Raw genomic sequence first — 15,470 nt, forward strand, 5'->3', positions numbered from 1 at the left:
GAAATCTAGCCGCCGGTGAATTATTCAGCCGGGCTGACACCCCTCCGGCGGAGAGTCCGCCCCCTGGCTGTGAAAAATTGCGCCGACGAACCGCGAAAATCCGCGGTGTTAATTCGCGTCGCTGTTCGCCTGCGAAATTTTGCAATCTCCGGGTTAATAACGTTGCACGTCTTGCTTGGTAGCAGTTAAGAGGCGCCATGGAGATAATCGATGTAATTAAAGGCTCGCAGCCTGGAAACGATCGAATTTTTCTTTCGGGAATTATGTGTCAAAGGTGTTACGCGAAGGAAAACGAAGGCCAGTCGAGGGAAACGAGCCAATTTCGCGAAAAAATGCAATTTTAATCATGCGATACTTTATGTATTAATAAATCAGGCATTAAACATTGTCCGGCGCCTACATATACAGGGTGGGTCATGTGAAACAGGTCGTCTAATAATCTCCCCTACTTATGGAGGTCTTAAAAATTTTTACACGTAATTTCAATGATTCCAAAGAATGAATACGATTCAAGGAAAATTTGTTTACCAAAAAGTAAACAAAACGGCCGTTCGATTTAAAATTTCAAAGTCAATCATCGTGCATGTTTAAATACGTCGTTCAAAATAAGAGTAACCTCGTTTCGTGCATGGGACGTGCCCAAGGCAGGGCTAGAACCACTAGAACGTCCGAACCCCCTACTTAACCGCCTACGTTTTCCTCCGTCTTACCCTCTGCTACAGAACGGACGAGAATCGGTCCGAGAGCGAGGTTACACTTATTTTGAACGATGTATAGTATAACCTATAAGCGACCTCAAAAGGAGAAACAGAAAAAACTGAAACTTACAAAAAGGAGCCATTTAAATTGCGCAAGTATAACAGTATCCCACGATGTCTAGACAATGTAATTAAGCGACCGTTTCATTCCGACCCACCCTGTGTACGTCACGTTTGCTGGAAGACAAAAGAACCGTGGTTTCCTCATTGTCGCGCAATCGAGAGCATCGACGGCCAGCCCACGGTTCGAGCGGTTACACGGCCGCGAGGCCGATCCTACACCCGACGAATCGATTTCGCGCGTAACGTATGACGCGGCTGTAACGAGGTGCGTACGCGTTACAACGGATGGCATTGTTTTCGCGGGGCCAAAACCGTAGGCCAAAGCGGCACACGCACGCACACACACACACGTGCCTCTCTGCAACTAGCCACAGTTTATGCGAAACATTATTCCGGCATTACGTACCGGTAGATACCCTCGTGCAACCACCTCCTCCTCCCCGCCTGCCCCTCTACGTGAAATCCGCTATCCAGGCGAGAGCGGAAAACCTAGCAACCACACCGCAGGAACCGCGGTTGTTTACCGTGGTCCAGCAGGAAAATGATTAATCACCGTTTGGCCAGGCTGCGCAACGTTGTACCGGTTAATTAATCAGATACCCGCGAAATTAGCGGTGGGACGCTTCGATCAACCGCACGCCAGCCCGATCGAACTAGACCGGAAACAACGGCGTTGTGTTACGCTGCTCGCCGAAATACACCGGCCGATTTATGGCTGTTCTCGGTGTTTCTCTCGCACACGCTGCCTCGTTCCCATTTCACGCTACCAGAATTTCTCTCCCCCTTCCTGTGTGTTTCGTACACATTTTACTCGCGGAAAATGTTTCGTCTGCAATGGCGTTTTTAAGATACATTCGGCAGATTCGGAATTTATTCCACGTTCGAAAACACGGCCGACTGATTCGCAGACCGAAGGCGGTCCTTTCAATGAAATCACCCGGAACCCGGTAGATAACGATACACGTGCAGTGTGTGTTGCCGCTCTTTTTTTTGTTGTTGTTTTTTCGTTCATTTTATTTATTCTAGATCTCTCGCGATATTTCTACCGGCTGGAACGACACAAATATTTATACCGTGTATAAATAATCTTCGTCGTTTATCACGCGTCCGTGTGCCATCGATAAAACTGTAATGGGCGAGGCCGTTTTTTGATACGAACTGCTCTGGCACTCAATTATGAAAAAAAGAACACCGATGAAACACGGCGCATTCGAAATTGATGAGCTTTTTCTAACGAACGTGTCGTATATATTATATACATATATGTATGCACGGGATTTATCGCTTCTTCTTTTTCTCGAAACCTCGAAAAGTTACAGGTGAAATCGATACAGTGAACCAGGAGGAAGCATTGAAAAAATCCAACGTAATATATGCTCGTTTCATCGACAAGCTATACAGAGAGGGTTCCTCGTTCAATTTAAACATAAGCCAGAGAGGACCGGACGTAGGGGACCTCGAGAGCCAGGCGTAACGAAAACATTATTGATATCGCGGGGGAAGATGGACGTCGTATTCTCTAGTCTCTCCCAAAATTCACTCTGTATAATACACATACTCGTAAAACGCATGAGAACGATTCACCGTCCCTCGTCGAAGAATCTAACGCGAAGTAAATCATCCCGCGATACACGGTACGGCGGGAAAATTCGGTACAGGGACACCCGGTATAGAAGAGAGCGAGCGCGGATAGTCGGTGTGTATAGTTTTAGGTGTAGTTCCGGAAAGGATGGATACGACGAGGAGGAGAAGAGGTTGGAGTTGGCGCGATTCAAAGTCCTCGTAAGAGGGGCGAGAGAGGAGGCAAGAGGACGACGAAATCCAGGGGATGGTGGGAGGACGTCGTGCGGCGTTGGGCTTTTCCAGAGCGTTGTAGAAAGAGGGCTGGAAGCTGGGGATGGTCGATCGTGGGAGAACGAGACGGACAGAGCAGGTGGAAAAAGGGGTGGCGATGGTGGTGGTGGTGGTGGTGGTGGTGGTGGAGGAGGAGGAGGGTTGCGGGTGAATCGGCAGTCGCACCGTCGGCTGGGAAGCTGAGGGTGGATGGGACCGGGGGCTTGGGAGGTGGTGGCGGACGGCAGTAGCGACGGCAGTTGAGGCGCATGAGCACCACTTTTATTGATTCCGTAACTGCCGCCATGACTGCCGTGGCGCTTCGTAGGAGGTGGGGGGGAGCTGGCAGGGAATGGGTTGAGGGTAGTTGGTGCCCGGTAGCGGAAAGAGGAACCGTAGAGAGTGGCGGTGGTGGTGGAGATGGCGGGAGGGAGGAAGGAGGTGTGGGGGTTACGAGGGTGAGCCTGATGGGGTGGAAACTTTGCGGAGATAAAAAGGAACGAGGGTTGGTGTTGCCTCGGGATCGGTTGCTCCGCGGCGCGGGCTGAAGAGGTGGGAGGAGGGGATGAAAGGAGAGGAAAGAAGGGGTTAGACAGCGGGAAATATCAACCGTATCTTATTGCGTACAAACATAGAGGCGAAGTGGGAATAAACTTAAGATTCCTCGTGATACTCTTGTAAATACACGCGGCGGCGAGACAGTGCACGTGATGCATAGTTGATAAGCATGAAATATTCAAATCGTCGACGGGTCCCGGGTTTAAGACTCATGCTGGATACGTTCAGCGCTTACGAAAGGGACGTCGTCTTCTGGTTTGCGCGAGGTATTGCGACAACCGGGCGAAATTAATGGTTTTCTGTCCCTCGCCTCTTTGAAATTCGTAGGAAAAAATCGTGATGAAACGCGAACGTCGGTTTTTCGTGCAAAAAAAGTAAGTTCGTACATATCTGGTAATAACGAGGATACGTGATACAGCCGGGGCCATGAATAGCGCCGGAACGAACTCTGATCAAGCGGTATCAGAGGGCCCACGGTCCATGCATAGATTAAATTATATCTCGAGGGGTAGGCAGGAAGGATTGTCGCGAGAGATCGTTCGACGAGGACGATGGAAAGGGAGACTTTGGCTTTGGCGACGAACGTGGGTGTAGGCCGCCGATTAGAAGGGGTAGGCAGCGATGCGTGGAGATAATTAAGCCGGCTGATCTATGGCCGTTTCACGAGTTCGCTCGTTATCTCCTCGGTAGCTCGGTGTCCCCCTGGTATTTAGTTCAGTTTCGGATATACGCAGAATCCGGAGGCTAAAACCAATGGTATCTCGCATCCCTCTCTCGTCCTGCCTCCCCGGAAAGTTCAGAGTCCAGAGGTCGGCGTTCAACGATCCACAGTTTTCCGTCTCCATCCCCGATCCCTTTTGCCGGTGGCCCTCCATATCCCTTTCTCCCTCTCTCTTCCCCTCGCCTGCTCACTTTCCACCGCCTCTCTATCTCTCCTGACCCCTCCGCTGCCATTCTTCTGCTCTTACTCCTCCTCCACCTCCTCCTTCTCCTCCTCTTCTTCCTTCTCCACCCTGCCCCACCTCCCTCTTTCGACTGCTTTATTGTCTGGAGCCGCTCCATCGAGGGTGCATCCCATTCCCGGCTTTAATTGAGACATAAATAAGGTTTGTTTGGCTTTGCCATTCGACCAGCTAGCTATCCCTGGGAATTGGGATTGAGGCTCTGCCAATACAACCCGTTCTGCATAATGGCGACGTTAAATTCTGCCTTCGCTGCGGGGAAAAAAAGGAAGCTTTTCCGCCAGGCGAGACAGGTACGCGTCTATCTGCATTTATTGGACAGGTTGATTGCCCACGAATTTCATAGGTTCGTACCGTACACCCATTTCCCAATGGCTACCTCTCTTCCTTCCTTTCTTTTCCTCTTCCATTAATTAACACTCAGAATTGATACAATCGCACGGAGGACCGAACCTTCTAAATATCCTCTACTCTCGGTAATTACACACCGCGTTAATTGCTAAGTATCCTCTTTCCATGCAGAAAGTAACAATTTGCAAAAACCTCACCCAACGAATCTTCCTACACTCCCGTGTTTCCTTATACGCCATTTTACACTCGTATATTCGCAAACTCTTTCGAACCGCGGAGTAATTATTTCTATTGCCAGAAGGCGACCGATACCATCGTACCGCGGCCAAGAAAGAACCCCCGCTGTTTCCCCGTGATCCTCGTTATAGCTTCCACTGAGATATCGACGCGAACAGGTAGAATTATTGCAGCGAAAGAGAGAGAGAGAGAGAGAGAGAGGAGGGAAAAAAGAGTCGCAAGATAGGCCGGCCACAGCTTTACTCTCTTTCTCTCTGTTGGTCTCCGTAGTAGGCGTAGCGGCGGCGTAGGCGAGAGAAAACGTGGCGAGGGGCGAGCGAAGGGAGCGAGAGACACGGCGGGGAAACTAATGTGCCGGTACAGTAGAATCTCGTGCTAGTAAGATCGTAATTTTCGTTAGCCAGGTATCCGAAGAGACTTACGAGCAACCTTTGTATGCTGGCGGCGGGAGGCTTTACGGGATACAAGTTAATCCCACGTGTTGGCATATATACGAACACCCTCTGACCAAACGACGCGGCCCTCTCTCCGTTGTCCTGCTCTTCTGCCTCCAGCGCTTGTTTCGCACCCTCCGCCACCAGCTCTTACCTCCCTCCGATATTTCTTCCATTACAGTTAGATTCGATTTCGCCTGCACGCGCGGAATAGTCGTCGAATTCGTCGCGATAAATATACACGGAGACTTGTAAAATACAATTTTCCTCCGTCGAAGAGTGTATCTAACCGGCAAATGGAGAAACGGGCAGAAATGGAATTTTCGATTACCACGGATATTTCCTTCCTTTGTCTCTACATGTTTATTTTTCCACGTCCCTATAACGCGTTATTTATCCGCGGTGGGTCTCGCGTTCCCCATTTTCTCCGCTCCGACCATTTCCCGTCGTTCCGGCTCACCCTCTGCTGCTTTTTGTTTCCGCGTTTTAACGTGTTCATTCGGAATCCGTGATCCCTCTATGTTTCTTCCATTACCGGCGCTAGAGAGAGGGAGAGAGAAACCGGGGGACGGCGTGTGCGCGCGTAACAGGAAAAAATCGCGAGCTCGAAAAAAAAAGAGAGCGAATAAGGGAGAAGGAAACAGAACGAAACGAAAAAAAAAAAAAAATAGCAGCGGTTGTTCCTGGGCAGAGGGCGACGCGTACCATACGTCACCCCCAGTTTAATCTCACCTCTCATTTATGCTACTGCGAAACGACCGAACCGGCGACCGTGGAACCCCATCAAAGCGGACTGCTCCGGCCCGGTGGCGATTTCGCTGACGTATCTCGACTGTCCGTTTCCCTTTTGTCTGGCCGCTTCGCGCGGATGTAAATGTCATTGGCGCCATAGCGTCGCCCGACCAACGATCGCTCTCCTCCTCCTCCTCCTGCTCCACCCCAAAACCTCTCGATTAAATTGCTTCACTATACGCGGAGCCTACGCTGTATAGAGATCCTTCGAGTATAGCCTTACTTTCGTGAATCACCATTTTCTTCGTTGTAGCATCGTAGAATTTCCTATTTTCTTCTGCCGTTGCAAATCATTTCTAAAAGTTGGTAAAACGGTCGATAGTTACGGTCGAAGTTACGAGTGAATAAATAGGAGGAAGTTTGGTTATATCGGAGGAAGACACCGTTTGTTGAAGAACGGTTTTACCGATAATTATCGAGATTCCTGGATCGGTACGAAGATAGTTTTGGTACGATCGAGAAACAGACTCCGTGAGCGGCCGTGATTAATAAAGGTATATATTTTCTCGTAGCCGACCAAGTGTGGCTATTAACGGGATAAATGAAATCGTCCCGTGACGACTTTATCGCATTTTCGAGATCGAGGGAATATAAGGAAAAGCTATCTTAGAGGAGGAAGGTACACGCTGTTGGACGTGAGTTATTGACCGATATATGCGCCTCCAACCATGCACGGGATTCTAATCTCGCTTTCCCGCCTCCGTTCCACCTTCTTCTTCGAACCAGCCTTTACATCCCCTCTCTCTCTCTCTCTGTTTCTCTACGTACGCCTCCGCGGGGAGCATCTTCTGCTAATGAAACGCTGGTGAGCTACCGCTGCCTCGTGCCGGCAGCTTTTACCATAGAGCTTCCCCGAAATCACCCTCGCGACTTACTAATGCTCAGCCCTTACGAATCCGCCGACGACACGAGCCGCCTCTCGATCATATTGCGCCTCGTTTCGATGCTTTATCTCGTTCGTTTCGTTAACGAGGAATGAATCGGGCGATAGAGAGAGCTTCTCGATTAATTACGCTATTCTTCGACGAGGAAGATTCGATTAAGAGGATTTAGGAAGACCCCTATTTTGTCTTGAAATTAATTCTCATATCGAGGAACGCTGGGTGTAATTGCGAGCAGCTCCCTTGCTAACGTTTCGAACGGCGCCTGGACGTGGAATTATGTCGATATAATGGTTTTCCTTTGAATCACCTTTCATTGCTTTGAGATGAGCTTAGGATAATTTTCGACGACCCTTGAATATTGATATAATATTTTTTTCCCTTCTTCTTCTTTGGATCGCCTTCAAATGGCTTTAGTATAATTTTGAACGACCTCTGAATATTAATGTAATAATTTTTTTCCTTCTTCTTCTTTAGATGACCTCTGACTGCTTTCAAATGACTTCAGTATAATTTCGAAGCACCTCTGAATATACAGGGTGTCTGTTTTATCTCAATACAGCGACATATCTTTTAAAGAAGTGACGTTAGGAGAAAAATGTTTTAACAAAAGTTGTTTGGTATGGAGGGGGACGTTATGTGGTGTAAATACTTTTTTTGTACCTGGTATGATGGGGGATATTTCTGAGACAGTTCAATTTTTTTAAATGAAATGCTATACTTTTTTATACGTAATATAATAGTGTATGTTGAGACGAGTTCAACTAGCTGCCAACAAAGTCATTTCCTTTCAGGGAAGGTCGTAAAATTGCGAAAAACCATACGTTCCTCACTGTCGCGTGTGTCTGTTTCATCAAAGGAAATGACTTTGTTCGCACCTACCTAACCATACGTTCCTCACTGTCGCGTGTGTCTGTTTCATCAAAGGAAATGACTTTGTTCGCACCTCGTTGGTCTCGTCTTAACATACACTACCATATTACGTATAAGAAGTTATAGCATTCCATTTAAAAAAATTACTTTGAAAAAAAATATTTGTACCACGTAATGTCCCCCTCCGTACAAAACAACTTTTGTTAAAACATATTTTCCCTAACGTCACTTCCTTGAAAGATATTTCGCTGTATTGAGATAAAACAGACACCCCGTTGATGTAACATTTTTTCCCCTTCTTTTCCTTCAGATGACCACTGGCTGCCTTAAAATCATCTTAATATAATCTTGAACGACTTCTGAATGATACTGAATTGACTTTGAACGACTTTTAAGTAATTTTGAAATTTTTAAACGTAACCTAACTTCCGAACGACACTGAATTGACTTGGAACGATCTTTAAATAACTTTGAAATATTTTAACCATGAAGATATGATTTTTTTATAGTACAGTATAATAATGGTTGTTTCGAGCGAAAATATGAAATTCTAGGGGAGTTGTGTTCTTGGTTAGGCGAACGGCTCAAAACCGCGAGAACTTGCAGCAAGACCCGATAAATTACGCGATCGTAACTACGGATACGTCGCCTAATGCTAATTTAAGGTGCCATCTATTCGATCCCACCCCTCTTCTAAACGGCATCTACAGCGAAACGTGAGGGAGCTATCTTCACCGGTGAATTCCTCCTCGCGAATGTATTCGGGAACGCCTGTAAACGCTCCTTTCTTCTAGATCAGACCGTGTGCGAGCGCCATTCTAAATCGTCTACGTTGCAACGAACGATTGCAATTCCGCTTAGAGAAATCCTTCCCGACCGTAAACGTTCTTTCTATCTATCCATCCTTTTCCATTCTATTCCCTTATCCCCTACCAAAAAGAAAAAAAAAAACACCGTCTTAAGCAACAAAATTTCCTCTTGATCCGTCATCAATTAAGATCTCCAATCTAACCAGAAATTAACTCCACGATCAAGCTCGATTCCTCCAAAGTGGAATTTTTTTCCTCGTTTGAAGCAATCGAACTGGCGTGGTTTCGCCGGGAATTAGTGGCTTATCTCGTGGCAGGCATTAATCCGACCGGCACGCGTTCAACTCGTCTAATTAGCCGGGATATACGAGCGGGCAAAAGTTTCAGGGACTCGTCGTTTAAGTATGGTGGTGAGCGCGGCATGGGTGCCGGCTGCATATCTAAGATCGTCGTCGAGAGCGGCGAAAACCGCGGGGGGATGGAGAAGAGAGAAGTTGGAGAAGGACAGAGGGACCGGGACTGTGGAAAAACGGGAAGAAAAAGAAAGTAAGATGGAAGCGGATGTATGTCGGGCACGTAGCCGCGGGGATTGCCTCGATGTGCCATAGAGGCAATCATGCCGGCAATGCAGAGGCCCATCTTACCACGTTACCGCCCTGCATATACCTACCCCCGGCTATTCCGTATATATTTACTGTCTCCGTACTTCCACAAACCGTCCTCTCTCTCTCCCTCTTCCTCTTAACCGTTTCCTTTTTCTCGTTTTCTCCTGCCTTCGCCGCCGCTCGGCACGTACTTCAAAGAAATTCGCGAGACGCGGAAATCCGAACGCGAAAATACGAAAAACTCGACCCTACCTCCTGCATTCTAATAACGCGGCTTCCTCGGGATTTAAGGGAACGTCTCGCGCGTTTTAACGGGCTGTAATAAATTAATTAAGCGAAGCAATATTTGACGTACCATTGGTTGGCTGTTGGGAAAATTTGTGAAGCTAGTTGCCGAGAGGAATTGTTTGTGAGCAGTATTCACAGTTGCACCCGCAGAAGTGTAAATGCAAGCGTTTGCAGACCATCGAGGACCGTTCGCCATTTGCAGAGGCGAGGAGTTCTTTTTTCCAGGAGCCGCGACGGGAAATATTCATAAATCGTATTTCATTAAAGAACGTGGCTCGTGTGCGCGAGCGGTCCGCTTCAGAGGAGCAAAGAGAAGAGAGGGGAAAAGAGAGAAGAAAGGACGCGCGGAGGCTTGGTAGCGCATCAGCATTCAAAGTACTCGGGTAGAAGGAGGGCGCCGCTCTCTTCGGGACAGAAGAGGAACAAAAACCCCCCGAGAGAGGAGGATGTTGCATTAATATTTATACGGGAAAAGAGGGGCTGGCTACGGAGGCTGACGGGGGATGAGAGGGAGCAGAAGAGGGACGAAATGAAATGCAAATGCCTTAACGAGCCACTGAGGGACTGCTCGAGCACATCCTAGTCTCGGTCACGAATGTACCTTCCTCTCATCAACGCGAGCGTTATAATGCGTCGCGACTAATCCTCCTGCACTACGACTTTGTTCCACGGTCCTCGTTTCACCCACTTTAACTCGCGGCTCGACGCACACTCGGACCAAAACCGATTCTAATCGACCGCGATGTTTCCAATGCGAACCGAAAAATCTGCAACGGAACTAACCGGAGTAAAACTCTCGTAAAGTTCGTGTTGCGCGATAATTAACGCGAGGCGAACGAGCCACAGATTTCGTGGAAAGATTTCTCTATTTCCTCGGCTAGGCTGAGAGAAGGACTCGTGCGAAACAGTTTCTCAGCTAATTTCCCCATTTTAAGTTTCACGTGCGTGCCAACCGATCCCGTGAAACCTCATTAAACCCCATCCGGTCTATGCACGTAGATATCGTAGGTTAATTAAGCCGTAGCCATATCGTGCGGTTACAGCTGCACCGGCTAACTTATACGGATTTATGGCTTCGTTTCATGGTCTTCTCTATTGGATACTACCAGCGTAGAGAGAGAGTATACGTATACACTCGTTCGAACCGGCCTTTGTTCGCTGCTTCGACTCGGCAACGAGGTGGAAAGAGGCGACCGTGATAGGTGAACGTTTGTTATTTGCAATTCCACCCGTGGGATTGCACGCAGGGTGGTCGAGTGGGTGGGATAGAAGGTCGGAAAGGGTAGGAAGGTTTAGCACGGCTATTATACAGATCACGTGGCGATTGGATTCCTTGTTGAACGCAGGCAACCATAGCCAGCCTGGTTCCCTCCTCTCGGCCTGTTTCAACCGTGGATCACCGGCTCTTTGGACGGGTGGTTGCCTCTTTGGCTGACTGGCTAGGCTGCCAGGGTTTGTAGTACCCTCACAAATCCAAGTCCAACTCTACGGCTTTCATTATAAATCCACCCCCACCCAGCTCGTTCCTCTATATAACCAGAGAGAGCCCCTTGAACCCCTAACTTTCAACCCGCATTTTCCACGATCCATTATATCATTCGGTTCCCCAACGCGATCCTCGCCACCCTCCCGGAGATTCTACGAGCTGCCTGGCCTCCGCAGAAGGGCAAAGAAAACATCGTGAATGTATTTTTCAATTTGGATCGTCGCCAGTCCCCTTGGATGCTGAACGCGCGAGAGAGAATCCGGGCGAACCCTTTTTCTCCGCCGATGTTGCCCAAACACACAGCCTATCCTTTCTTGTATTTCACGCTGACGAATCGTCTTGGCGGAACCTCCTTGCCGCGCGTATTTCGCGAGAATTTTCTCGAGCTTAATCGCGCTCGGAGACAAATTCGAGATTGAAACGGCGAGACGATGTCGTTAGAGGGTAACGTTCCTCCGTGAATACTTATATATATATATATACTCAGACCGCGGTACAGGCTAATCGGAAAGTTCCTCCGGGGCAGTTTGGTAGAGGGGCACGGTGTAACCGAAAATCATCTAATTCCTCCGCGTTTGGTGCTCGGAGGGAGGAGAAGTACTCTAAGCGCTCTCTCGCAGATTGTTCGATGAATCAATGGAAGCCACGGGGTTACGTTCAACTCGGGGATTGGATTACTTTGCTGTAATACATATTCGAAGTCGGGGCCAAGTCTACCGCCTCGCGGCAAGGGGAAGGAAAAGTTCGCAACTGCGCCGCTTTCCAATTTGGTAGCTCGCCAGATTGGAAAGGAGGCGCGCGCGCCGCGGAATAAATGAAAATCTACATTAATATCATCGTGGGTACCGGGGGCAGAGGGATGATTTAGCTTTTTTTATAAGGTGTCCTCGTAGCCGTTCGTATAAAACTAGCGAACGGGAGGAGAGAGGAGGGAGAGAGAGAGAGAGAGAGAGAAGGTTTCGCCATCGTGTTCGACTTGGTGAGTTCAGATTCGAATTCCGTAGGAGCGCCGGATGTACGAAACGACGTCTTACCTACTCCATCCGGTACACCCAGCCCTCCTGTTATTTTTCTGCCACCCATCCGCCCCAACCCTACGATTTCACAGTCCACCCGGGCCATCGAACACGTGTTCCACCCCCGCCGATCTCATCCGAACGCGTTGGATGTGGTCCCAGATGCTCTTACCCAGCCGTCGGTCGACCTCCTATTTTCTAAGTAGGGAACGCTAAGTTAGCGCGAAGGGCGTTGAGAAGCTCGAGGAAATTGTCTACTAATACCTGCAATACTTGTAGCCTTTAGTGTCTAAGTGTTTCGAAGCCCTGGAACTTCCTAATTAATGCGCGAAATAAATAATTCGCGTAGGGTGCTGTAGGGGTTTCAGGTGAATAATTTGGGTTTTATTGGGTGCTTTAAGAAGTAACGACGTGTATATGTTCTCTCGCTGTTCTTACTTTTGACTGTCAATTTTCAAGTTTGTCCTGCGACCTCGATGCAGGGGCGAGATGCAGACTTTCCGCGACGCTTAGAAAAATAAGGAACGATCGAGGATCGCTGACGTTCGATAATCATCCTCCTAATGCCATCCATGAAAATCAGGACTGAATAGATGGTACCAGGAGGAATCATACTCCTCAACGACTGTCCCGTGCGCGCCTCTTTCACCCTCATTTAGCCTCATACCCCCGATTCTCTCTTTCCTTAATTCTCTATTCCTTTCACACCAGGCAGAGATTCTTAAAAAGCATTCAGTCACGTTCACAAAAATCTTCTGGTGGTCGCTTATCCTCCTTTGCTCTTCGCTCTGTTTTCGCATCTCTAAAGCACCCTTCGTTCGCGCAACTATGGCTCCAGACTAACTACCCTCAGACATTCCATCACTCCCACAATATGTTCGAATTCACCGACGCGAAAGTAGAGCGTGTGTTCGGCAAAAATAGTTGCAAACGCGAGGTCGACTTTCCCTCCTCTCCTCCCGTCGATATTAATGGAAATAGCGATTAATTTCCGAAATTTCTACGAGTTCCATAAACGTAACTAGGTAGCGAGGAACGATAAAGTCGACGAACGAATGGCCCGGAGATGATCAACGAGAGAACTGTTAATTGCTCGGGAGGAGAGACACGCTGCTCTGTTAGCCAGTGGCAGCAGGGTGGAAGCGCGCACGGTATTATCGAGGGATGGCAGAAGCGGCCGATGGCGAGACTTTCTATGTTTGCCGTGTAACGGTTACCTCGTGTCGGATGGCCAGAGGCGCATAGATGTCGGTTAAATGGCGCCACTAAAACCGAATGGGTCATTTGATTCGGAAACGATATCTCCCTTATGAGGGATCTACGTGTACCTATCCTGAGGCAACATGGAACCGTGCGATATTGTGAAAATATGCATATGGAGGGCCGTGGATTTGTAGCATGCGATCACTTCGATCCGTTCCACCGATCTCTGCCTCCGTTTACCAACCAAGATTCATCGTTCGACCTCTCTACTTGGACATATTCACCATTTTACAACGTTCGATATCCCTCGGCTAATTGTCGTTACAATTTCACCTGACGATTAGCGAAAGAACACCGATTACCGCCACTTTGTTGCTATTGCACGAAGCTGTACAGTCTGAAAGTAAGTTAACGATCGTACTTTCGTAAATAATACAAAAATAGTAATTCGATTTTATCTCAAGAAATGAACGAACGGAAATTGGTCAATTTTCTTAAATTATGAGCAATTTATAAATTGTAAAAGTGTCCGACGATTCCGTGAATAATTAGAGTGAGACGGTAGTAGAAACATTAAAGGAACGTATACGCGACGGTTCTGTAAGGTTGTTTAGCCGCGTAATTCCGAGCAAAGTCCGTCCAATCTCGTTGGAGGTAATCAGATTCAAATTTGTTACGGCTAAGTGTCCTAATCTAGATCGAAGCGGCCGATAGGTGACCGAGCTTACGTTCGTAGGCCGTATGTTGGCGCGAGAAATGCTCTTCCAGTGGAGTAATGCGGTGTTTATCGGCCCGTATCCCCATCCACCTTCCACGCTCGATCCGGCCGCTTAGACCAAGAGGCTGCTCGTGATCCTCTGTGCCGCGTCCACTATCGTTGCCGCTTGTTGCAACTTACCTAACGTTTCCACTACAAATTTCATATTCCGTCGATTCCGCACGATTTTAATAAAATTCTGCACGCTTCTAGCGTCGATAAATCTTGGGATTTCCAGTTCGACTGAGAATAACTCTTAGATAAAACCCAGAAAAATTTCAACGTCTCGAATGAAGATTTAGCAGGAGGGAAAATAAAGGTACCGAAAGTTTGTTAATTATATTAGCGTCGATTAGTAGAGAAGCGATTAAGAAACACGCGAATCTCTTTGGAGGAAATTCGTTGCATCGCCTCCGATAATACCAACGCCAGTTTTTACGTGGCAAGCTTGAAGGAGGATCGATAAATCCGGATAAAAGACGCCGCGAACAGAGGCCGGGGCAGCAGTCGCGCGGCTTAACTAATTAATTGGCCGCGGTTTTTTTCCCCTCCCCGACTAGAATGGCGACTATAAAATCGACTCATTAGGGAACGCCTCGGGTTCCGATCGAGCGGAGCCTCATTAAAATCCCCGGAGTAGCTCGAGGATCCGGCGGAACTTCTGGAACACGTACAGGGAACGCGGCAACTTTGCCGCGTTAACCTTAATTTAATAAAACGGCTCTTTATTTCTTTCGAACCTGGCGGATTAATACGCCCACGAACGCGCAAAAATCCGACGAGAATCTCTCGAGACGCGTTGTTTCCACGTGAATCATGGCGGTTGGATTCGAAAGTGCTGGGATTTATCAGGTCGAACAAAGAAAGAGAGGGAGAGACGCGAGCGTTGCACACGAAAACAGGCTTAATTAAACCAGGTGTTCGTTTCGAAAGAAAGAAAGATAACAGGATTGGTTATTTTAATGAAAAATAACACGCTCGTTCGCGACGATCTGCGACCACCAGGCTTACGTGACACGAGGCTGAGCGTGCCAGCGATTTTCAGGTAAATGAGACATAATCGTTCGCCAGGATGTATTGTAAAAATCAAAAGCCGTGGCGAACGGGATATGAGGATGCACGAGGATGAAATCCCGGCGGCCGTTCATCGGCCATTTTCAACAATAAGGAACAGGCTAATGATCGCGCCGCGGCATCAGTATGCGCACCAAAATGGCTTCCGTCTGCCGTCTAGATTATTACGCCCTGAATCTCGCCGCGGCAATACGGAAGCGATTCTTTCGCGGTGAAATTCCGGAAAATGGATTGTAAACGACAAAAGTTTCACGGTGTATCTTTCCCTTCTTTAACAAACATCTCAGAGAGATACGAGTGAAAGTTTCCTTGAACGTTGAATTGTTCTTTTAAATAGTATCTACGAAGAAGTGGATGTTTCTTCGGTCGCAATCAACGGTAATAGGTTCTAAAACGGAGGAAAGGTAGAAAAGATGGTCTTTTTCACACGGTATCGAAGAAATCTGCCGGTGAGGGGCGATATCATCGCGTGTGGGGGTATTTATAGGGG

The 15,470-nt window shown here is 48.0% G+C and overlaps 1 protein-coding gene across 1 annotated transcript; it reads left to right on the forward strand.

The window, feature by feature from the left end:
- Window positions 1-6,539: 6,539 nt before the first annotated feature.
- On the forward strand, window positions 6,540-10,027 carry LOC108574665 (the record flags this gene model as incomplete). Its single annotated transcript, XM_017937288.1, is given in 3 exon segments — window positions 6,540-6,578; window positions 6,581-6,623; window positions 9,885-10,027. Coding segments are annotated over 3 exon segments (225 nt in total), but the record flags the coding sequence as incomplete, so codon positions are not given.
- Between the last annotated feature and the right edge of the window lie 5,443 nt (window positions 10,028-15,470).

This window comes from Habropoda laboriosa, unplaced genomic scaffold (genome assembly GCF_001263275.1).
Source record: "Habropoda laboriosa isolate 0110345459 unplaced genomic scaffold, ASM126327v1 scaffold203, whole genome shotgun sequence".
Lineage (NCBI taxonomy): Eukaryota > Metazoa > Arthropoda > Insecta > Hymenoptera > Apidae > Habropoda > Habropoda laboriosa.